This window comes from Gymnogyps californianus, chromosome 3, assembly GCF_018139145.2.
Source record: "Gymnogyps californianus isolate 813 chromosome 3, ASM1813914v2, whole genome shotgun sequence".
NCBI lineage: Eukaryota > Metazoa > Chordata > Aves > Accipitriformes > Cathartidae > Gymnogyps > Gymnogyps californianus.
The window spans coordinates 72,724,080-72,748,957 of NC_059473.1; the positions used below are offsets into that span (position 1 = coordinate 72,724,080).

Here is a 24,878-nt window from a genome sequence, read left to right on the forward strand (position 1 = left end):
TATCTGCCACTCTCAAACAAGAGAGTTTCTTCTTTGCCTCTGCTGGCAATGCAAGAAGCTGTTATATATCATTCTGCTGGGCCTCAAGATATTGTAACTGAAGAGAGCAGTCTCAAGTTTTCTGCTGTCACATTAGGATATCTCCTCCTGGCCTCCACCAGCCTCTCTGTACAGTCCCACTGGGACCTGGGGGAGTTCCACATAAGAAAAGCCCTGAGAACCTGGCCCACTGTTTCCACAGAGGGGAGTCCTGGCACTGCAACAGATGGAGAAAGATGAAAGGAAGCTTTCAGGACTTCTGCAAGAATACAGGATGACTGCTGAATATTATGCACTGCACAACACCAGAACCTGTATAATCACACTGACATATTCAAGACAAGCACTGCTCACGTATGCAGGGCTGCCTGGAATATTTTCAGTGAAGCAAAAATACCATCATAGTATTATATTGCATTAAAGAAAAAAAAAAGAAAACTTTCCATTGGGGAAAAAAAAAAATTACCGGCTTCAAAGTTTCTTGGGAAGAACGAGGCAAGAGGCTACAGTCTGGTAGTTCTGGCAACAGTATGGATGTGAGCATACCCAAGTTCAAATCCTTGTTCTGCCGGATCATCAGAATCATCCTGGATGAAGAGCCGCTACAAGTATGGCAGGAACTGAAACTCGCTCTCTCCCCCATACCCTGCGAGCCCCCTTGATCCAGATGCCAAGAGGGTGCTCTGACTGTCAAAGGCAAGACAAGGCCGGAGGATGTTACCTTCTCTGACTAGTACCTCCAGGACTATTAGCAGGGAGAACAGGTACTACCCGGAAACACCATCTGCCTCAGGGCCTTTCACAAGCTTCTGCTGACCAGGAACAATGCAGACCTGGGAAAGGGATTTCCACAGGCTCTGTGAAAAGAAAGGAAGGAAGAGAGGAGAATGCTTTTTATTTAACTGGTTCTTATTCGTCCACACAGGAAAGCTGATCCTGGGGGATACAAACTGAATAAACAAGACCTTAGCCTGCAGTCCTTGAACAGCAATCTTGCACGCTTTCAGTTGAAAACTCTTTGATAAGGGCGAGAGGTAATGGCTGCAAAGCCATACACTGTGGATTGGGTCCATTTTGATTACTTCTCCTCTAGCTGCTCCAGCTTGACCAATCCTGAAAGATGATAGTGATTTGCCATACGTAAGATGAAACAGTACTATTTCTTCAGCCATAGTTCAATTATCAACAGTAGTACCTGATGCTTCTCAAGTACTGAAATATCAAAAATAGAGCAAGCCAATATTATGTTCCTATAGTCCTGTAAATTCTATATTCTTGTGTCTGTGACTAGCGGGGTTAAACTAATCACCCAAAACCAGGATAGCATGTACTGAGTATGCACAGCTATTAACATTACTGATAATCAAAGTTACCTAATCTATTTTATCATCTTTGACTCCGATCTGGCATACCAAAGAATGCTAACATCTTACTGACTATCTCCAGTAAAAGTAACTGCAAGTTTCCATGCACATATGTTGTGTATTGAATGTGTATGTATCAGGGTGACATTCATTAAAAAAAAAAAAAAAAAGACTGTGTTGACTCGTACCCATCCCTTTGTTAAAGGCTAAGAGAGAATATTGTGCATTTGATAACTTATCCCTTTAAACTTGTTTCCCTTTATGGGGTTTGGTTTTGGTGGGGTTTTTTTTCTGAGAAGCAATATTAAAGGTAACAGAGACTTTAATGCCTCCAAGGAAGAAAAAAAACTTCTCAAAAAAACTTCTCAAACTTCTGGACAGATTTTCCAACCATTCTAATAATGTACTGAGGAAATTAAGACTGCCTTTCAAATGAATGGGGCTTTAACCTACAGGAAGACTTTTAAGAAGAATTTGTGTTCACCACTGTTCAGGTTTCTGGAATAATGACGTAGTAAACATCTCCTATTTCTCTCCCATTACCTATGCAAATAGACAAATACAGAGTACAGTCTTGCTGTAGCTGGTTTTCATTTCCATCATGGTTACATAAATTGAAACAGCACAGTAATTCCCAGTTGTTCTTTTTAAGGCACAAAGAAAAGCCAAAGACACACACATTAATTCTCTGGTGTAAACCTTCCAATAATAAAAAAAAATAATCCATGCGCACCTCTCAAAGACTATGCTTGTTACGTTTCCCAGGCATGAACGATCTGCTAGTCACGTGAAGACTACGTGCACAGAGCTGGACACCACCACATCCCCATCTATTTTGCAGTTGTTCTTCACAAAAGTTCCCCGTGTCTCAGCAAGCCCAGGAAGGTGAAAGCCAGTCCAACAGCATATACCAAGTTATTCTGCCTTCTTTCACGAGTAGGGAAAAAAAATCCTCTCCATCCCACTTTTTGGGGTAAAATCAAATAGAAAGGTGCCTAAGGAGCAGCTTTAACTAGTGTTCCGGGCAATTTACAGGGATTTGTAGTCGACACCAGCCCTTAAAAGCGGTGATTAATTGCTATGGCAACCAGGGCATCACACCACACGCACTTGGGCTGGGATACAGGGACTGCAGTGTGCCCTCTTACCCACACACGCATCTCAAAAGGGTGACGGGCTCCTCAAGGGGCTGCATTGTTTGGGCGCAATTAATCCTTTATAATAGGCCCTCTTCACTGGGGATGGGGGACTCTGCCCATACTCCTCCTCCTTTTACAGGAAATCTCGCAACTATGGTGCTGCTGTGGCTTTGGAGGGAGGCTGCATGTAGGGGGAGAAAGAGGAAAGGGGAAGTGTTGGACACGCAAAGAAAACAAAACTGGGGGTACCACCTATTTTGGGATCCAGGTAGGAATTCAGCTTCAGAACCGATGCACCATTTTTTCCCGCACTGCTATTGTATTTTCTGCACTCATACTATAGGTCTTTCATACAAAAGAGATGTCCCACCTCTTTCAGTACATCACCATCACTGCATTTATAAAAAAAAAAACAGTGTGTTTATACTATACCCACACGTGCAAGCTAGTTCATTGCAAGCCACATGGCAATCTCTGCCTACATGAAATCAGAGTAGAGCCATAATAATAAGGAACACCCAGAAGGCAAAGAAATAGGTCCTTCCTCCCTCCATGACAATTTATTTCTATGCCACAGAAGCATACTTAGACACAGAGAGACAAAGTGAGATGGAGATTTTTGTTGTGCTGCATCTCTCCACTCCCAACAACTGGGATTCAAACACCGGCAGACTTTACCTGGAAGCTTCTTCCTTGGCTTCCTGCTCACTCATTTTGCTGTACGTTGCCCTGTGGCACTGTTGGGGGTTTTGTTGGGTTTTTTTCTTTAAAAATCAACAGAGCCTGTAATCCTACTATTAGAGACCTTCCCAGTCTGAACATGATAGCTCAACTAGCTCATGGGACATGTGGGATTATTGGTGGGGTTCCCCCCCCCCCAATCAATTAGATACCAGCCTGGATTGTACTTACTTACAAGCTGTTAAAGCTTTAACTGAGAGCAGGAATGTGACAATACTAACAGTTTAAGCTTCCCCAAAACAAGACCAGCCCCAGCAAACAATCTGAGTTGGTGTTGGACAGTAATCCGAGGGATAGAGGGGAACCACGAACCAGAGGAATTCCTCCATTAGAGCATAAGCCAAAAAGAAAGGAAAATATCACAGCTGTCCCATGACCAAACTTGCTTTCAGTACTATCATAAAAAAAATACTGATGTTAACACCCAGACCTGTAAACAATGACACATTTAGTTCCTCATATGGACAGAAACAAACCCTCTGACCCAAATCACAAGAGTGAAACCTCCTAAAATTCCACTTCAGGGATCAGAAAGTGGTCATCTACCACCACTCATAAAAACAACTTGCCAAGAAACTCAAGCACAAGCTCATATTTGTGAAAAGCTGGATACGCTGCAATGCTCTCCCCGCCCCGCCCCCCCTTTTTTTTTTAAAGAGAAAGTCACAACCTAAAGAGGGTTTAGGCCCTGATCTGGAATTTCTATTATCACTTCCATCTTTTTTCAATAGGATCACAATGAAGAACTGAACAATGGGAGATGTTCTCTGTCTGGATTTGTTAATCCCTTTTTTCTCTCCAGGCACAGCTTACAGCCACACTGTTTTATGCTTATTGTCTTCTGCAATACCCATTTTCCTCCCTACCTCTGTCTGTCTATGCTTTTGGTGCTCTAAATGCAACAGCTTTACCTGCTGCAGGAGAGGAGAGGGTGTTGTGAAGCAACACATCAGAACTGTACAGCACCTCTCCACAACAGTACTGGCAAGGGAGAATATAACAGCATGCTAGGAGGATACAGGATCGATTTGGGAAGTAGGACTGACAAAGAAATGCTCCCAGAAAACTGTCTTTCTATGTCAGTACAATCTGCCTACCCAAAAGGATCCCTAGTGTGACCACTCCTGAGGTGATCAAATTGGTGGATGTTTTGCTCTTAAGAAATTCTTTCAGTAACTGAAGCCATGGGATTGCCGATCAGAGCGCTCCCTCAAAGGCATGGCTTTTGGGAAAGCAAGTGCACGGCCGCTGGCTCTAGGGAGAAACAGAAGAGAAAGAGAGGCCAGGGAGTGGCAACAGGCCTCCAAGATCACATCAGCCAAATAAAAACAGCTATTCACAGTGCACCGTATAGGAGAAGGCTGTAATACAGTGCATGCCGTCACAGAAAATGGGACGAACCAGTTCAGTGGCCACTGATCAATTGTTATTTTTCTAATCAGCAGCAGCAGGGAAGTTACTGCACACCTTGCCAGAGAGGCAGAAGTGAGTCATGAAGCCCACAGGGGCACTGCCACACACTAGATATACAATGATTTTAGACCTGCTGAACGTGCACCTCTTTTAGTTACTGTGAAAAAACAGTATCAGGAATAAGGCTCCCATTCCATCTTCTAGCAACATGGAAACATATAGCATACTCATATTAAGGTATTGCACAAATGCCCATCCTCACTGAACTCAGCCCTGCCTAAAAATAAATAAACAGAAGGTGTAACAAGGAGGACTGTTGTCTGTTTAGGGCTGCATCACACCTCCACCATCACCTCCAACAGCACATCACACAGCAAGTGCTTACAGGCCTAACAGCACATACTTTTCCACCAGCTCCATCCAGACTCATACTAGCAGATGTTAGGCCACCTTCTTTTTCCTCTCTGGGTTCAATCACATCACTTCCCCCCTATTTGAGTGAGGAATTGGCTACAGCTGACTGTTTACCAACTGTGGATAGTTGGTCTCACCTGGGGTCATCATCACTCTTCTCAGGAATATCAGCACTAGGGTTTGTAACAAGGGAGAAGGCAGGACAGCATAGGCAGCAGGAAGCTAAGGACCCTGGTTACAAGCAGTTAGCTCAGGCATGGTATTACAATACCGATGAGCCAAATAAAAGGCTTGTGACTATAGAAAGAGATACTTTCCCTTCCTTCTTTCCAGTTTCTTTTACCTCCAATCCCTGTTTTCCCCATCTCCTCTGCCCCTGCTCCTCCCTGTTCCCTGCTCACAGGCTCCTTCCTTTCATCAGTCCAGGCACTAGTCTAATCAAAAGTCAGCTAAAGACCTAGTAACAACAACCACCACCTTTTTCAGCCAGGTTCATTCTTTGCTGTTTTAGTGAGATGACTGTGAGATGTGACAGGAACCAGATCTGGCTTACCAAAAGCAGGAGGAGCAATTTGGCCAGGAGCAGGGAAGAGACAGAAGTGAGACCTCCTTTTGGCAGTTCGTGAAACTGTGAGTTAAAACCAAACTCATTCCTCAGCCTTAGCTCACGTTTATCTTACTCAGTTCTGTGAAATGGCTGAGAGGGTGAATCTTCGCATCAGGTAACTCACCACCCTCTCCTAACAACTTCTAGATATTAATTCAGGAGTGGCTGATTAGGAAATGGTTTCCTCCCCTTCCGTCCCCTCCCCCCCACCTTTTTTTTTTTTTTATAGTTTCCTATTAAACCAAATCAATACGTGTGTGTGCATGTGCATTGTTCACATAGTGCCATATATTCACATCGTAAGTATCCCAAATAATAGTGTCAAGACGCAAATCTCAGAAATTAGTCCAGGCTCATCTCTAGCACGTCTTTAGCTCCTTCCCCCTTGTTAGCAGTTTCACACACAGCGTGGTGAGCTTCAGCCAGGTTCAGCTCTTCACCAAATGATCCCTCTTATGCTGCCATACGCACGTCTCCAATGAGATCAGCGTAACATGGCTTAGGAGGCAGGAAAGAAGGTTAGCCCACTAACACACCTTCAAACCCCTGTGATGGCAACATCTTCTGTGTTTGAGTAACACGGTTTGTGGCATCACCTCCAGTGTCGGGAGAGCTTCAGCAGCCCCAGCTCCGCTTTCTCTCCAGACACTTGTTCTCACCCTGTACCAGCCTCTTCACCGTGCTAGTCCATGTGTTTGTAGCCACATGATAAACTACACTGGAGAGAAGATCCATCTGGAAATACAAACCAACAACAACAGCAACTTTTTTCCATTTTTTTTCCCATCTGGATCAAGCCACCAACCTGGTTCTCCATGCCACCGTGCAAACAGCTCCACCAGCACAACAAAGGGGGAAGAAGCTGGGGGGACAAGAATAAGAACGAGCAGCTGGGAGTGGAGCAAGGAGCTCTTCTGCCACCTGCCAGAGCTCCCCTCTGCAGTCCCAGCCTCATCCGACAGTGGTTTCAGTGCCAGACCACTGCAGGTGCTCTCGGGAAACCTCCCCTTGTATTCTGACAGTAGGTACCGCAGGAAGGTTAGATGCCTTTGAAAAGACGCCACCCCCTTGTCTCCCAAAGCCTACATGTACTGCGCACATTAGTAATTTTGTTTCTTGGCAAATGTTTGCCCATAAAGTTTCAGAGAAGCAGTACAGTAACTGCAGACCAGATGCTTCTGAGTACTACACTGTATTTTATAGCACCGTATAGCATTTTACAAGCATTAACTAATCAACAACTCTTCCAGGTAGTTAAGTTTAATTATCCCCATTTTACAGGCGCTGAACCAGACCCAGGGAGGTTGAGAGATTTGCCCAAGGCCGAAAAACCAATTGGTGTCCAATCCTGGACTGTAAATCAGGAGCTACTGTGTGTAACTTCTTCCCAAGTCCTTCAAAGCACAGTATTTCCCCTCATCTGCTGCTGCAATATAAGCTTCTCCTGAAAACATAACAGGCAAAAGCCCACCCCTCCCTGCCCTTCATTGCAAGGGGTTGGTCGAGCTGCTTTTTGTCCACCAGCTCTCCTGTAACTTTTAGTCAAGTACAGTTAGGATGACACAAAGCAGCACACTGGCTTTTGTCCCAAATCCCATGACTGAATCAGGCAGGCAGTATTCACAGGGCATCTCCCCATCTTTCTAACTCTGATGCCTACTTCTGCATCATACTTATATATGATGGTTTTAGGGGTGTTTTTTTTCCCCGCAGTTTGCCTTTATCACCTGGTCTTTTTGTGCATGCTGTTTTTTGTTTATCAGGCTTGAGCTTTTAATACTCAGCAACTGCAGTGGTGCACAAGCAGCAGCTACAGTAGCAACAGTTAAGTACAGACCAAAAAGTGGTGAGATGAACAGTATACTGAGTGGATACAGCAACTTTTACTGGAAAACAACAAAGAAAGGCTGGCTGGAGAAGAGTTAATTTTAAGGAGCGTCACCTTACAGACTACTGGATGAAACATTATCTCTGTGCGCTTGCAGCTGCTGGAGATTTCTCCACAGAAACGTTTGGTGAGCTGCTTTGGATTGGATTTAAAGGCTGGGCTGAGGTCAACCGGTCTCTGCAATTCTCTTCCTGAGAGTTACAGAACATTTCTGGTCCATCCAAAGGAAGGAAGGATGGTACCTCCAAGCTCCACTGGTGCTGCGACGGGAACAGAAATGCCGGTGTTAGGACTGCCCGATGACTGATCTCTCCCTACCATCAGTGCTGTCTACCCGTCTTGAACTGGCAGCGTGGGCAGAGGCGACCAAATAGCTTTCTTCCCCCGTACTTGCTCTGGCCCCCACCTCCCTCACTTCCCACCACAAGCCTTCAGCAGGTCCCGTCTGATGCTCACGCTCTGAAAGCAAGCGAACAAGCCCCACATCAGTTACCCATTTCGGCTGGTCTTTGCTACCGCTCCTCAGTCAAACACCACTGCTTCTGAAACATAAACGCACGCATGGCCACTGCTTGAAGAAAAACATGCAAATATACTACATTTGGCAGGCAACTTAGTTGTAAGTTACGTTTGTACCTTTGTTCCCTCTCCCACTTTGGGCCTGCCATGCAGAACGGCAGCCAAAATGTGTCTCAAAGATTAGGTCTGGTCTCAGAGCCCTAATCTTGCAAATACCTAAGTTGCCGACTAGTCCCAATGACTAGAGTATGGTCATGAGTCGTTTGATGCTTGATGCATGGCATTTTCCTCAAACAGAGCCCACATACATGGAAAAAAAAAACATTAAAGGACAAAGAAGAAAGACAAATTTAAAATTGTCGGAGTCTATGCTTCAAAATAAACTGCAGCTAAATACTCTCAAGTGTAACAGTATTTTGGATGTTAGTAAGACCATTCATAAATGAGAAAAGAAATTGGTATTGATTCTACGGGCTCATGTCTCAATACATCCATAGGTTGTAAAAGTGTAGGAATAAATCTAATAAATTAATCTAGCTGAGTAATAATAAGTTCCATTAACACGGTAATACCTACCAAATCAATATGTATGAACAATTTCAGACATCAAATTTAACAGAAATTCTTATACGAGTTAGAATGTGCTAGAATTTACTTATTTATAACAGGACATTATATTCAGGTAACTTGCAGTTCATCCTAAAAGATCTCACATGCTTACACACACACAGAGTCCTTTCTTCAAGTGAATTATTAGGGCATTATTTAGTGTCTTAAACTCAAGTAACCTCTTTCGAGCAGGAGAAACTCTGAATCCCAGAGATTTCGTTTGGTTAATATAGATGCAACGTAACTCTTCCACTTCTGGCAATGCTCCAACCACCGTATGGCACTGCGTCTCACCCTGACCACTCTGCCTCACTCCTTGAGTGCATTTCTGCTACTGAACAGTTGTTCTGATAAGATGTCACCTTTTTGTTTAAATGAGAGAAAACCTGGAATTTTCCTTTTCAATGCCAGTAAGCAGTGCCTTCATACATGTACGACAACCATCACACCATCTTGCCCCTGTGCTTCTAGATTAAGTCCTCCAAATGTCCTGGACTCTACTGAATCTCTTCAAAGACATGATTCGCCCACCCCTGCCACAAACTGGACCTGAAAAAACACTGAAGTATACTGTCAAAAAAATGCTGGTGAGTGCTAAATCAAAGCAAAGCAGCTTTGGTAGAAGAACCTCAAGAGGAGGCAACAGAGCAAGGGCTCCAGGGCTACGCACAGGTGTTGTCCGCTCTGGGATGAGCCAGACCACACTTCTGCAAATGGTGATCTCTCAATTCCAGCAAAACAGTCGTTTTTCTACAACGCATCCCCCTCGGCACACCAGGCACCCAACAGCGGGGGTCAGGTATCCAAAATCTGACTGGAAATTACCTGTGCATATCAGGTAGGTCACACAGGAAAAGGAGACACTTCAGTCTGATCATTACATATATTTGGGTGCTGGCTTTTTCCCCATGACATTAGATGAAGCTTGGAAACTTTTTCTGCCTGACAGTACTTAATCCTCATACCCAGCCTGATGAAAATTGTATCTACAATATTAAAGTTTTATTTCCTTCAAGTATCAAATCCCATACCCATTAAAATATTTTCCAGTTCCTTGCTCAACTCTTCCCAACCTACTTGCTATTTGCTGTCCTTCCTCACTTTCAATCTACCCAGGACAGTCCCTACAGACCTCAATACACTGGCAGCAGGGAGTTAAAAAACCATAATCAAAAGCATTTCATGTCTGTAGCAGCAGCAGAGAGAGAAAAGGAAAGGAGCAACAGGAAAGAAACACTTGCTCAGTTTCATTACGGTGCTCAGCTTCTAGTAAGAAGAGATTTCAGAAGGTAAATGACCCAAATCAGGCTGCAGAAGCCACTGAAAACACAGAGCTATTTAAACTCCATAAAATATCTGGGCTGAGAATAGTCACAAGGTAATTCATTTAATTTTATTAAGTATTTTCCAGCATTTGTCTCATCATCATAGGGGGAAAAAAAGCAAAGAAAGATCCACACAGAAGAGTATTGCACCCTGGGATAGCCACAGAGGCACCTGGGTAGACAAAGATCCAAACCTTGGTAAAAACCAGAAAGCGTAGGATAGGGTACAGCTTATGCCTTACTCTGCTTGGAGCATTAGGCCCCTACCTGTCAGTGACTCACTTCAGGCCTCCTCTTGAAGAGTTAGACATCTACCTCCTCTCTTCAAAAAAAGGCAGAGAGAAGTCCCCCCGCTTCTCCCTTGGTAGCCACCGCTCTCGCTCAGCCCATCGCCCTTAAACTCCCCCTTCCGCTGAAAGGGTCTGAGCTAGCAGCCCCAAGGCTACATGAAGGATCAGGATTTTAGTTATTAGGCTGGAGAGATCCAGGAGTGGAGCTGTGGAGCTCTCTTCCTCTTCGATGAGGTTGACAAAGAGGTATCAGAGCAGGAACTAACTCTGGTATCTCCCTCCCACGCTGCCGGTGGCTTCCTCTCCAGTTCACCAAACAGGGGGAAACATTTAGTCCCCTCTTAACTCATTTTCCATTTCTACCAAATGGAAACCAGAAAAGGTCAGGTCACATGAAAACACTTGCCAGATGAGAAAAGTAATGAGAATGAATGTGGCACAGAAGACAGCACCATTTTAAAATCAATGCAGCCCAATAAAAGACAGTGAAACAGGGTTCTGGACACACGTGTGACAGTTTCTTTGACAAATGAACACCAGAGAGGGCTAAGTAAACTAATGGCCATCACTATAAATGTTTCAGATTTTGTTTTTGTTCCGTCATCAGCTAATACTGGCTTACAGGTTGCAATTAACACTAGGGCTTGGGAGGTAATAATTATGGTCTTGCTACTGGACATAAATTACCTCATTTATCTGCATTAGAGATGCAGCAATCTGTTTCAAGCATAGTGTGCTTTCATAAATGAACACCTTGAAGCCTGAAATGCCTTGGGAGATGTGCTGGGCAAAAAAAGCATCTCCTAGTTCCAAACTTTTAATTTTCAAAACTTGTCCCACTTTGCATTAGGACAAAACCATGACCTTTTGAGGTTCTTCATCCCAAGAGAAGCTCACAGTCCATGTGTTCACAGCAGCCCTCAGGGATGCATCAAAGCAGAGTTAAACCTGGTCTCCTACATAAGTACTCCCATCACCAGCTTACCATGAAGTCTTACTCGCTCTCCATCCAAAAAAATCTAGTCTGGACATAAGAAACCTTGCTGAGCATGCAGTCTTGAGAAAATCCAATCCTACTTGCAAAGGTTTTGACTCATCTACATTTTCTGAGAGGAAAAGGAGTTATAGCAAAAGAGAAGATTCGCTATCTGGCTCCCAAGTTCCTACGCGCCGCCACAGGTCAGACCTATCTGAAGGTGGAGCATGGCCTCCCGCATCCCTACGGGAGAAGGCACTGTAAGGAAGCAGCTGACCACCACACCAAGGGGAAACTGAAATGAAGCACCACAATGACTGTATCGGCTACAAACAGAAGGCTGGCTTAGTAAGCGTCACTATTTTTTACAGTGGCACCTACATGGCGTCATTTGTGGACAAAACTTTCTGGTGAGATCAAGGATTTCCACCCTGTCTAGGAAATTATTTGGCTAGTACCATGTACCGTGGCACATCCCAAAAAGCAGGCACGCTCCCTGCAGAAGTACGGCACAGTATTGCCGCATAGATGCTCCCACTGACCATGGCTGGGCTGTGGGGATGCTCCCTCCTCCGTCTCTTGCTGTTTAGTTCCAGCCGTATCGAGGAGAATGTGATGCATGGGAGTCAAACCTGCTACCTCAATCATTTGGTGTCTCTGAGAAAAATGACGGAGAGTGAATATGTATTGAAGAAATGCTTTCTTAAATCACAAGAGAAACCAAGTCAGAGAAAGCTGAAAGACAAGCTTCAAAACTGGCGTGTTTTCAGTAAAAATCCCAGAGAGACAGATGACAGACATAAATAAGCAAAGACAGGTAGATTAGGCGGTTCACAACATGAATTTCACAACCACCAATACTTACACACTTTACAGTCATAGCAATTTATGAGTCCCCATACAGCTGTTCTTGCAACAGGTGATTTCGGCTGAGTTTGAGCTCAGCTCACAAGCCTTTGAGCATGAGCTTTCTGTTGTTGTTGGGTTTGGGGGGCAATTTTTTGTAGTTTTTTTAAGTCGAGCTTCTTCAGCAAGTTCTTTTTCCTAAGCTTTCCTGGTAATTAGCCCTAATCAGTATTCAAGTGCTGATCTGTAAGGCTATCTGCTGACTTAAAGGAAGGGAACACCTCACTAATAGCCCCAGTGTTTCCCTCTGCCTGCAGAAACAACCGTGATAAGGACAGAGGCTCCAGCCATCTCCAAAGAGACAGAGCCACAAAGAGCCCTTCTGATCACTGCTGGCATCTGGCCTTCCCCTCATTAGCACATTAAAGCTGCTCTGTCCATCCCATAAGAGCCACTCTGTCCATTCCTCCAGCTTTCTCTATGGAGCCATTTACAGTGCTGCTCCTTTGAAACCCCCCTAGTTCAAGAGGCAGTAACCCCTTCCCAAAGCCCACGGCACAGCCAGTGTCAAAAATTCCCACTTACAGACAGGCACCCAGTAAATACCGGCCTTCTGAATGTCATAGGTAGACAGGAGACACCCACATATTTTGCCTTGCCAAACTGCCCCTCCTAGGAAAAGTCTTTTCCCAATCAGTGTGTGGGCTGTCGGGTTTAGATTACAGTGCACTTACCGTATCAAATCACTCCAAACAATTCCTGGGTCAGAATAGGACTGGCAAGCCTTCTATCTCCTAAGGTGCAAATTCTCAGGAGCAAAAGCGAGGCAAGGGGGACAAAGCTTTCTGGCACTGACTCCGAAAACTGTTAGGAAACCACGCTCAGACACTTTGAAACCATACTTGGACAGACTTCCAGTACCTGCTACAGCAGCAACATGGAAGCTTTATGTAGCTCATCTTCACTCCTAAATCAAAGCATTTTAAGTGTACTATGGCATGCCAATAAGTGTGCATTCACTGAAATAAGTTGTTTGGATGGGAAGGGAAAGAGCATCTTTTTCTCCTGTTTTACAGGTATTTCCCTTATGCACCCAAATTACTGGGAACGTAGCTAATTCGCAGAGGTCACTTGCTTTCAAAATGGCGATTACAAGTAAACTAATGAGCAAAGGAAACAGTGGACAATTTTTCATCAGTTGATTTCTACATCCTCTGCCAGGATGCTTTCCTACAGGCAGATATGACCTTCCCACTTCCCCGACCAAAAAGAATAATACTAACACGTACAAGAAAACCAACCTAGTTGCTTTATCTACGCTCTGAACTCATTTTCTTTGACTTACTTCAGAATGGTACAAATATTTTTACTTAAAAGGAGAGCTACAGCTATCAGAATTTGGCTCAGACTCATTCTTCTACAGTCACTGTTATTCTGGGTGGACTTTGAGAAGCTATTTGTACTTTTTAAGAATAAAAATCCCAAAGGAAGCCAGTCCTTTTGTTTTGAAGAAGAAAGCGAAGCAACTGAAGGTTATGAATAGTCACTCTTTTTTTGGATTCCAAATACGCTATGTTTGATCCTTCACTTGCTTTTTATTAAGGAAAAATGCCATAAATTATTTGGTTTGTTTGCCTCTCTGATCAGTCAACTGAAAGACGTTATTGCTTTGGGGCAATGAAATACATTGCCTCAATTTCATTATTATTCAGTTTCAGATTCTTTTTAGTACATAAACTCCCTCTGTCTGATTTACTATGTGGACATGTGTTACTAGAAAAAAAAATCATTGGGTTATAGCTTTTGATACTTGCAGTGTCATTTAAACAGCTCTCATCTCTGAAGAGTTAGTAGCCTTGACACACGGTTCAAGTTCAAAGTTAGTCAGCTAATGGGCCAAATTCTTCCTCAACTCCATTATCAGGGATGACTTGGGCCTGTAACATACTAAAAAGGCAAAAGTTTTACTCAGACTGTACCCAAACAGCTGGGCTTTCTGACAAAAAGAATCCAAATTGCTCTTCTTCATATAATTTTGTTCAACAAATCACTGCCTAGCTTAATGAATTATACTTATTAGCAACATTATTTTTCTTCCTTTTCCTAAGAAAGGTCGTGGTAATTAGACCATACACTGGCTTTATCCACAAGGCTAAAATTTATCTGATAAAGTCAATAAGTGAGCAACGAAGTAGAGAGAGACTCACACTGCTCCAGAGAAAGCTTTCGCATTTCACTAGTGCAGAGAACATAACTACAAAGCTATTTAAAAGATGGCATGGGACTGAGTGCCTGAAATTACTCTTACTCCATTTTCTGATATCAAGTTGAATATGCCTCTAATACTCTGATATGATTTTTAGGAAATTTCTGAAAAATACAAAGTGCCACTTAGCAACAGAGAGCAAGAAAAAGCACATGAAGACATCCTTGAAACAGCAAGGTAAGGCACGGCTAGATTTTATAGCAAGTATTCCTTAAGAAAGTACTAAAAGATAGAATTGGGTAAACCCAGAAAAACCTATGTGCCACCCAGCTTTCTAAAAAAGTCCTCATCAAGGAAAGCAATACAATAGCAGGGCCTTAGATGTTAATTTGGAGACCTGAGTTCATTGACGTGGCTATGGTATTTTTTTGTTTCCCAGAATAATGTCATTTACTTAGGTAAAATAACTTTGTCATAGTATCTAAAGATATTGACTCATTTTCCTTGCAGAAACTTCATTTTCCCTCCTTGTCGTGGTGCCTAAGACTACAGAGATAATGTCCATGTACAAGCAGGTCATTTGTTGGCTCTCATTTAGATAAATAATTTGCAAGAATCCCCCAAAGAGATCATTTGGCAACTTGCTCCCCCTGTGTTTCAGCAATGTTTATTCTCTGCCCAGTTCCTCTGAAGAGGTGACAACCAGCCTTCCAGTTCAAAAGGCTTCAGGGCCCACAGGCAACGTTTGGCAGGTGATTCTCTGCTCGTGACCCTTCAGGTCACCCAGGGAGTGCAAAGAAGGGAGACAAGCCACCCTTCTGCGCTGGGATACAGCCAGACAGAGCGAGTTCAGACCCACCAACAGGTCTCTCGGACATACGCAGGTGCCAGGGTGGAGGCATGGAGAACCGCAGAACTCCAAACCACATGATTTTCTCCTTTTTTTCTTGCTTCCCACTATAGGTGGGAGGCAATGCAGAGCAGGTGAGTCACTGCTTATTAAGTGGTCTTCTACAAGCAGACAGAGTTGGTGGAGTCCAATTTTGGCTTCGCAGAGGCTGTGGGGAAGCAAGCAAGCAATCGAGCAGCCAACATTATTCTTTCTCTCCCCTGCAATATAGCAGGGCAGGGTCAGCCAGGGATACCTGCTCAGCAAATGTCACAAGGAAGGTACAAGGCTGGGCCCTGCAGCTGGAATTCATGGACCACGGGTGTGAGTCACAGGCCCAGGAACGTATTTGCAGTATGTAATCACCACGACATTTCCCCTTAATGCAACGGCAATTCAAAGTCATCCTCTCTGGATGTCAAGGATAAGGGGAAGCTTGTTCCTGTTGCAGCAGGTCCTGTTCACCATCACTGGCAGCTCAGAATTTATATCCAAACTATTCCAGTAAATCCTACAATTTCATTGAGCATCTCCAGTCCTCCATGATTCTGACTCCTCAGTTTTGTGTTTTACTTGGTTTTCTGTTATGGCCAACTTTTTCACAGAGTACAGTGTTTGCTGTGATCACTGAAATAGTTTTTTTACAGTCAACCAGCTCTGCTTTCAGTATGTTCTCTCTCAAACATGCTGGGGGGGTCATTCCAGTGTTTCTCTATTACCTTGGGATCTATTGAGTGAACAGGGAGGAGAGGTTGGAAGGTGAAGTTAAAATAAGTTTCCATAGCTTGTAAAGCAATTTTAAGAGGAGCCTTCGAAGGCAATTCAGGAATCACCAAGTGCCTGGGTGACCAAACTACTACATATAAAGTGAGAGAGAAATGATGCTTAGTTTCTGCCAGTGTCTGTCCCCATTCTCCCGCTGTCTTATTTCCTCCCTGACCATACCAGAGTCTGTCCCCTCCCTGGGGACAGACTTTTTAGCAGGGCCTGTTGCGATAGTACAAGGGATAATGGTTTTAAACTAAAAGAGGGTAGATTCAGACTAGATCTAATGAAGAAATTTTTTACGATGAGGGTGGTGAAACACTGGAACAGGTTGCCCAGAGACGCTGTAGATGCCCCATCTCTGGAAACATTCAAGGTCAGGTTGGATGGGGCTTTGAGCAACCTGGTCTAGTGGAAGGTGTCCCTGCTCATCGCAGCGGGGGTTGGACTGGATGACCTTTAAAGGTCCCTTCCAACCCAAACCATTCTATGATTCTATGATTCTATCAGCTTCAAGCAGGTTTCTGGCAACCCCAGCTGTTGTCAACCTTTTTATTTTGTTCATCTGCCCGAGGAGCCCCCACTTTGTCTAGCAGAAAACAGAAGCACATGAGCTCAACTCAATGAGTCATTCAGGAACCTTTCACAAATGGGTCTCAAGCAAATGGTGCACACAAAGTACAGACAGCACGGAGAAAATGCTACCCTTTTCCAGTAGAAAACCATTAACTGAAGAAGCCAACGCTTGGTTTGTTCTGGGCTCCTACTTCTTTAGGGATATGGCATACATATTTCTTCCTTTCCTTACACATCTGCATGATAATGTTTCCGTAGAAGACAAAAACATAAACATTGTGTCAGGATTCATTTCACTGTGTCAGGATTCATTTCACTGTATCAACAGAAATATTGCATGAAAGCCATGATGTTACAAGGGCTGAGTCATCAGTTCCCATGTAAAGTTGAAGGAAACCTAACTCAGGCAAAATTTCCCTTGATACAGACTTTGGGATGGGCTAAGGATTCTCTTAAACAAAGAAAAGGCTGCCTTAAAACACCACAGTAACAAGTCTTCTCCCTCTCCATAAATCACATAAATTTGGAAAAATTTGACTCTCGTTTCATGTTTGAGGAGGAGAAAAGAACATGTTCATGAAAAAGTGACTGGGCTCCTGTTCGTTAGAGTGCTCCTCTGGGCGATGGGAGATCTCGTTTCTAGATTCAAGTTTGTGAATCAGAACAGAGATTTGAACTTTGGTCACCAGAGCCAATTTCTATCCTTTTCCCCCTTCAAAAAAAATCCAGATATTCTCATTTCAATCATATGTATATAACAATAAATATTGATTTGACTCTTTATCTATGGCTTATATATGCATAAGCATGGTAACTGCTTGAACTATATGAATTAATTCAACACCTCCTAGCCATGAAGACTGTGGTCAATTTGATGGCTCCCCAAAGGTCACTATTACCACGCTTGAACAGGAGTATCTATTGCTTCTGTATCTGATCCCCTCACCACATCTTCATACGTCTCTTGCTGTCCCTGAGAAAACTTCTTTTCTCTAGCGTCTTGTTTCAGGACTGACACACACCTCAGGATGACCAAGCAGAAGGAGAGCAGGATTTTGCAAGCACAGGACACCTAAGATGACACAGACCGTTGGGTTGAGGAATTGAGTGAATTTTACTATAGTGAGAGTTGCAAATGCGCATGTACAAGAAAAAGTGAAATTGAGTTTGAGCTGAAGCAGCTCTTACTTGTTTCAACTTCTTTTCAATCCTTCTCATGCTCAAATAACAAAGGATAAATATTTCTTCCCTTACTGATGCTTTTGAGGATCCTCCCAGAATGGTAACAGTTAATTAACTGCATATAATAGCAATAATCTGTGAGCAATCAAATACCTCCAGGTATTTGTAACAAAGATAGTAACAATGATAATTTCCTAATGTTTAAAAGCTTGAAAGAGTCAACGACCTTCATCTTCAAAACTAGTATATCCAGATGGAAAAGCTGTTTTTCTTAGTACCTCATCCATATTACACATATTCGAAACTAAAGCAAGGACTATGAGGCCAACACTGGTACGCACCGTCCCATCGCTGCTCATAACGCTGCAATTGCTCTATTTAGCACGTAAAAGTCATTAGGCAGAAGTGATGGCTTCAGCCGGCTTTTTAGACAGGAGCTCAGGGGCTCCTTCTGGACAAATGCAACCACTTAGGCTCTGGATAGACTCTCTTTTGTAGTAAAAACCTCAGCCCTAATCAAACGCAGTGCAGAAGAAACAACTGCCAAAGAGGAGAGCGTAAAGGATTTAAGTAAGATGGTTCCAGTGTTTTCTTGTGCGTTCGGTGAAATAATTTACCCCGAGTACCCTGCAGCTTTCCTCTCTTCGCGTTGACGATTCTGAGCCACACGCACAGGCGAACCGACCAGCTAGCGTCTCGCCAGCATCCCGCTCCTGAAGCCAGAGCATGCTTCTCCCTGACCACGCGAGCTGGTCGGACACCGGGCAAAAACCCCACACGGGGCCGGCCACCCGGTACCCCGGAGCATCAGGCCCCGCCCGGCCGCTGCTGCGGACCCCCGCCGGGACGGGGACGGGGGGGGCCACCCCTTCCCCGCCGCCCCTCTCTGCCGGCGCCCGCGCTCCAACTTCCCCGGCGGCGCCTCCGCCACCGGCCGGGCTGCGGCAGCGGGGACGTCGGCTCCCTCCTCCCCGCCGCCCCCCGCGTGTCCGCGACGGCCCAGGAAAGCCGAAGGAGGCGGGAGGTGCGGGGGCCCCACTGTGGAGGTGTGCCTGCGGCCAGGGCAGGTGCGACCGGCATCGGCATCGGCACCGGCCCCGGCGGGGAGGGAGCGGGCCGGGGTCGCGCCTCACGCCGCCGCCTCGGAGGCAACAATGGGCTGGGGGAGGCTCCGCGCCGCCGCCCCCTGCCCGCGGCATCCGCGGGGAAAGGCGCTGCCAGCCCAGCCCAGCCCAGCCCAGCCGAGCCGCCGCCGCCCAGCCGGAGCCTTTGCGCCCCCCCCCCGCACCACCCCGCCGAGGGGGCCGGGCCGGGGCTCCCCCGACGGCCGCCCCCGGGACCTGCGCGCCCCAGGGCGAGCGGCGGCGGGGCGGGGAGCCGCGCCGTGCCGTGCCGCCGGAGCCCCGGTGCATCCCCTGGCCTCACCTGTTCAGCACTTTCCTGATCCTCTGGCGCACGCTGGAGGAGGGCGCGGAGATGCCGCTCCTGCCGCCGCCGCTGCCGCCCTCCGCCGGCAGGTTCTCGATGGTGGCCACGACATGGCTGGGCTGCGGCGGGTGGTGCGGCGGCGGCGGCGGCTGCGGCGGCGGGGGGTGGCGGTGGTGGCGGTGGCGCTCGGGGGAGAGCATCGCGGCGGGGCTGCGCCTCAGCGGAGAGCGGGGCGCATCCCGGCGGGAGGGCGGCGGGCGCTGCTGCCGCCGGCGCTGGCTCCCTCGGCTTCCGGGCAGCGCCAGACCCTCGCCCGCTCCTCCCTCACTGGGCTGCCATGCAGCGAGGGGCGGGCTGCCGCCGCCGCCGCCGCCAGCGAGTGCCGCTCACGGTCGACGAAGTGGCAGCAGTTGGGCGACCCTCCTCCTCCTCCCCACACCCCCAGCGCCCAGCCGGTGCCTCCCCCGGCGGAGCCGCCGCCGCTGCGCCGCCTCGATCCCCTTTGTTCCCCGCTCGCCGCCGCCCCGCGCACCCCCAGCGCACGGCTGCCGCCGCGGCCCGGCCCGGCCCGGCCCGGCCCGTCACGGCGCGGCGGCGGCGGCGGAGCCCCCTCGGAGCCCTGTGTGGTGGCGACCGCCCCTGCGCGCCGCGATGCCGCCGGCCGAGAGCGGCGGAGGCCGCCAGGGGGCGCCGGCGCCGGCGGCAGCGCCCCCGCTCCCCCCCCCCTCCCCCCGCCCCCGCTGCCGCCGCGGGCGCCCCGCGGGGCGTTCGGAGCCGGGCGGGATTCGCGGGCGCACCCGGGGGGGGGGGATGGGAAGTGTGTGTGTCCCTCCCCGCGGGCTGGTGCCGCCGTCCCGCCCCGCCCGCTGAGCTCCGCGCTTGGGGGGGGCGAGGGGGGACCCGGGCCAGCGGGCTGCCCGGCTGGGCGCTTGCTTACCCTCAAACTTCACCCCCCCATTAAATACCCATGGGTTTTCTTTCGGGGTGGTTAGTTGCCTTTTTGGGGTGGTTGTGTTTGCCGGTCAATTGGCTCTCGCCTACAGCTAGGCAACGCGGCAGCTCCTGCGCTGGCCGGTGCGGTGTGATCACCGAGGAACTACCGTACGTTTGCCCTCTGAAACGTGGCGTGGCCTGTCTCGCCTTCAGTGAATTGGAAGAAGTGCAAATAAAAACCGCCTCTGAACAACACCCTTGCTCTTACGCTTCCAGAGAGGCGCGTAAGGGACTGCGGGAGGGATGGCAGCCGCCGTGAAGTTCAGAGCTCCATACATTTTTCATAGGGACGGTGCACTTCAAGTTCATGCCTGGGCGAGGCTTGTTACAGACTATTGTGTTAGTCGCTTTCAAATACAGGGAGTCTCTCTGAAAAGAAATGGAATGAACGTGGTTTTAATATTTCTTATTCTAACGAGTAAGGTATTTCATTTTAAAAATTGAATTAGGCTCAGAGGAGGTAAAATGTACACATACCTTTTAAGTCAATCGTGTCTCTCTGAAATGTATTACCTGATAATTTTGCGAAGTCCTGTAAGTGAAATAAATTTGAAATTTCACCTTTTCCATTCTATTGTTCCCCCTACTTGTTTTTGTCAAAGATTCTTTCCCTATATTCCTGTTTGTGTGAACCTTACACAAAGCCGTGAAGGTGAGAGGAACATTTGTAAAAAGCAGGGAAATGTGGTTATAAAGCTGTGGAGCGTCCCCCAGGGAAATCAGATAGATTTAATACTCGAAATTACTTTTGATTTTTTTTTTTTAAATGACTGGATTTCAGGTTAGTAATGTCTGTTTATAGAAGCCATTCCTTTTGCCAATATTAATTTTTAACATGTCGGCTTACTCCGAGTACCTCAGCAGCCTCAGCCTAACAGGTCTTCAGACGAGATCCAGTGGAGCATGTTGCTCTACCAGAGGAATGCTTTTGAAGATGGGGCTCACTCACTCGAAATCCTCTAAAGTTCATTCTCCGTTCTGGGCAAAAAGCCAGCCGTTTTCAGTGCGAGCCGAACCTCAGTTGAATCGGATTATGCTACTAAGAGATTCTCCTCTCTCCTATTCCCCCCATGGCAACCACATGTTTCCGTAAGTGGAGAGAAGATGAGGTTCCTGGCAGCTCTTGGAGGTGGAAGGGACAGAGCCTCCAAAGCCTGAGTGTCTGCAGCCGGGGCGGTACGAGGTTAGCTGCAGGGCTGGCTGCCCCGGGGCAGCCATCGCCACTGTGTGCCGTCACCGTGCGGGTCCAGCTGTGGCACCCCCAACTCACACGCTCATCTCTCTCCCGTGTACCTCTAGCACCGATCTGGTAACGTTTCCCTGCCCTGCGTTAAATGTGCTGTTTCTCCAAACTGCGGCTGGATGGCAACTGCAAATATTCTGGAAAGACTCTCTGTGCCGGTATGAGAGGGTTTAGATAAGAGATGTGTTTGCTTCTGGGTGCTCAGTGGCCTTTTCAGACTAATCCGACAGCTGAGTGGATCAGAACAATAGTGTTTGTTTAACTTTATTCCTACTGATTAAACCAAATGAATGCATACCTGAAGTCCGATTTGGGATCCGCTGACAAACAGGGGGGCTGTAGGAAGCTCCTGTCCTCAGGACAGCCCCTGTATTTGGCAGCCCCCTTTTTACCGATGGGGAGGGAAACTGTAGGTCCGTGCAGACAGCCCTGCTGCCATCGTGATGAATGGATTTCTTGTGCCCAATAAAATTGTTTCCAATTGCTTTTCAGTTTGACTCACTATCATACCACTCATGTAGCATTACGCCATCCCATAGGTTTGTGCGTTTAATGTTACAGTTTTCTCATGCTGTTTTTCTTCCATGATTAGACAAAATTACTGGGAGGAACAATTATACTGGATGTATTCTGTTTAGTAATGTCAGCAGATTGACTGCATCATACAATCAGTAGTGACTGATTGAGAACAGCATTTTTTAACGTTTTAATAATTACTCAAGATGCTGTTCATGTGGCTAAATATCCCTTGCAGTCTGAGCACTCTTGGCCTGATTTCAAACACAGTGCTAAGCATGTTCAGCTCCCTTGTAGCTGTTTCTCAGTGTGTTGACATTCAGCTATGGCACGTCAGGCATCTTCATTAATGTAACACCCAACTGGATTAATTTTACTGAAAGATAAGAATAGAATTTATATAATTGTGAAAAAGTATTTTTTGTTGAGTATTTCATCCCCCTGATTAACAGGTGAACACACATGTCCAATGAATGACTCCTCTGTGGTTTACACTGAAGAAGTGTTTTGCCTTCTGGCACGAAGTCCATTTTTAAGTCTAGGTTTTCCCAAATTATCATGTGAGCTGAGCTGACTCAGCCTTTTTGGTCACCAATGTCCTCCATAAATAAAACGAAAACACCTCTCCGTGATCACCTGAGTTCACAGGGAACCGAGTCCTTTTTACTTTTGAGTTTCCGTCGATAAAAACGCACAAATACGTTGCAACAGCAGCTGCACCAACTTGTTAACGCACTGCCCGGGGGCCTGGCTCAAGCCTAAATCCTAATGCCTGAAGCCCAATCCTTAAGCTAAGTGAGGAAGTCCTCTCCTGGGGGTCTGACCTTGTAGCTGTGCTCTGACCCCACTCAAGACCTGGCAGGACTTGCAGCAGGACCAGAGGCTAACCGGTAACTAGGGGGACAACACAGCACCAGTAAAACTTATAACCAGGGGAGTAGCGTCAACAGAAGAGAAATTTTTATAAAGACGTGCACATCCATCTCCAAGTAGGTTGAATGCCCGATGTGGGGACTTGGGGTCTCACCTCAGCTTAGCCAAATTTTAGAGAGTCTCAGTCTTTCCTATTCCAGCTGAGTCTTCTGGAATTGCTGAAATTGCTCTTCTGCAGTACTGTCGGCATCCTTTGGTCCCCAGCTGATGAACAGCTCCAAGAAAAGAAACACAAATTCCAGTGGTTGCAGCGCTCGCCTAAGATGCGGAACAGCTGTGAGTGTTGTTTTCCCAAGGCTGTTTGGCTTGTCATGGGGATGCAGTCAGGCAATCAGCCTGCTCCATCACATTTTTTCAGCGGTGGGAAAACTGAGGTACTGAAGCAGCTCTGGCCAAGACTGGACATGGTCTGTCACTTCTCAAGCAAGCACCAGGGCTACCAAGAGGATGAGTCATGATCTCTTTTTTCATCTGTTGGAATGACTATTCTATATTTGCGGTTTGGTTTATATCAAAATTATACTTTGATTTATTAATATTTAAATGTTAATATTTGATATAACATTTTATTTATAGTAAATCTTTTTATTTGATATAAACATTGCTTGATTATTACTAATAAATCAAATATTAAATTTGTATTTGATTTTATACCTGGAATGAAATAGTTGCAGCTGGAGGGAATGAGAAGACCTTTTGTTAGCGCACACTACTGCAACACCACATGGGTCAATGTTAGCTCAGAGCCGAGATTCATCCCGCTTGTTCCTCCATGGTGTTCCAGCGAGGAGGTATTCGTGCATCTGGCGAGCTTGAGTTGAGCGCTGTCCTGAAGCTGTAGTGCTTCTGCCTAGCTTATTTAAAAGTAGCCCAGGTATCTTTACACACAGTGCTGCATAGGGCACTGGCGACAGCCTTTGTTATGGTGCTTTTGGGGGACAAGCAACGGCCACAGAGGCAAAGTGTTGGTTTGCACAAAAGCCCTTTACTCAAAATCCTTCCAAGCCTCTTCTCAGGCAAGTTTCTATTACAAGAGCCCAACTACGCCAGCCACCTGCCAAAACCTGAGAAAGACTCAGAGAAGTGACAAGTTTCCAACACATAAGGCTGACTATGAGAAAAAGAAGCAAGGGTAGAGCACAGCGGCACAACCTTCATGTTATTCCTCAGCCTCCATGTGCCAGTGTCGTGTTTTGGCACCATCGTTGCCATCCACCAGGTTGTTACAGATAATCAGGGCCTCACAAGTCAACTTCTCAGGAGATAAGAAGTCAGCAGTTCTGAATCTGAGCGTAGCATGTTTATTCATACACGCTAGTGGATGAACAGCTGTGGAAAGGCAACATAGCTGTGGGGAATCTCAGCACACAGCCCACGTACAGTTCCTAGACAGCAACTCTGCATCTAACAAAACAAGAGGAGAAGAGCACGGAGGCACACAGACAGAGCTGCTCCTCCCGCTGGCTCCTCACTCCCTTGCGGCACAAGCAAGGCGAGACACCCCACCTGCATCACACAAGGGATGAGGAAGGTTGTGGGTAACGATGCCTATTTTTCACATCCACCATAACGATATTTTATATTTCTCATTAGTTGCAGGAGAGAATATACCAACTGACTGTAATAATTTTCGCTCTTGTAGGGGAATATTTACACACACACACAGAGACAGGGAGAATTACATTGCAATACCATTGGAGTCTGAGACCAAGCAGCTGAGTCAATATAAAAAAGATAGATTATACAATACAGAAAAGGTAAAATTAAATAGAATTTATTCGTTTCCATCACCTTGGGTGAGCAACAAAGGCACAATAAAAAATACAACAAATAATCTGCGAAAGCCTTAGCTTACAATAGTACAAGGTTCACAAGCAGTTCAGAAACGGGACACCTGGGATAGCTCAGTTTCTCTGGAGGAGGACAGGGAAAGCTCCTTTCTCACATGTGATTGCCTCTTCTTCAAGATTTCACTTG

At 46.4% G+C, this 24,878-nt stretch overlaps 1 protein-coding gene across 1 annotated transcript in view; it reads right to left on the reverse strand.

The window, feature by feature from the left end:
- The window catches only part of SLC35F1 (solute carrier family 35 member F1), a 255,510-nt gene extending 236,094 nt beyond the window's left edge, over nt 1–19,416 (reverse strand). The window contains exon 1 of the mRNA XM_050894071.1: nt 19,214–19,416. Coding sequence (XP_050750028.1) covers nt 19,214–19,416 — 203 coding nt within the window. The remainder of the gene's footprint in view (nt 1–19,213) is intronic.
- Between the last annotated feature and the right edge of the window lie 5,462 nt (nt 19,417–24,878).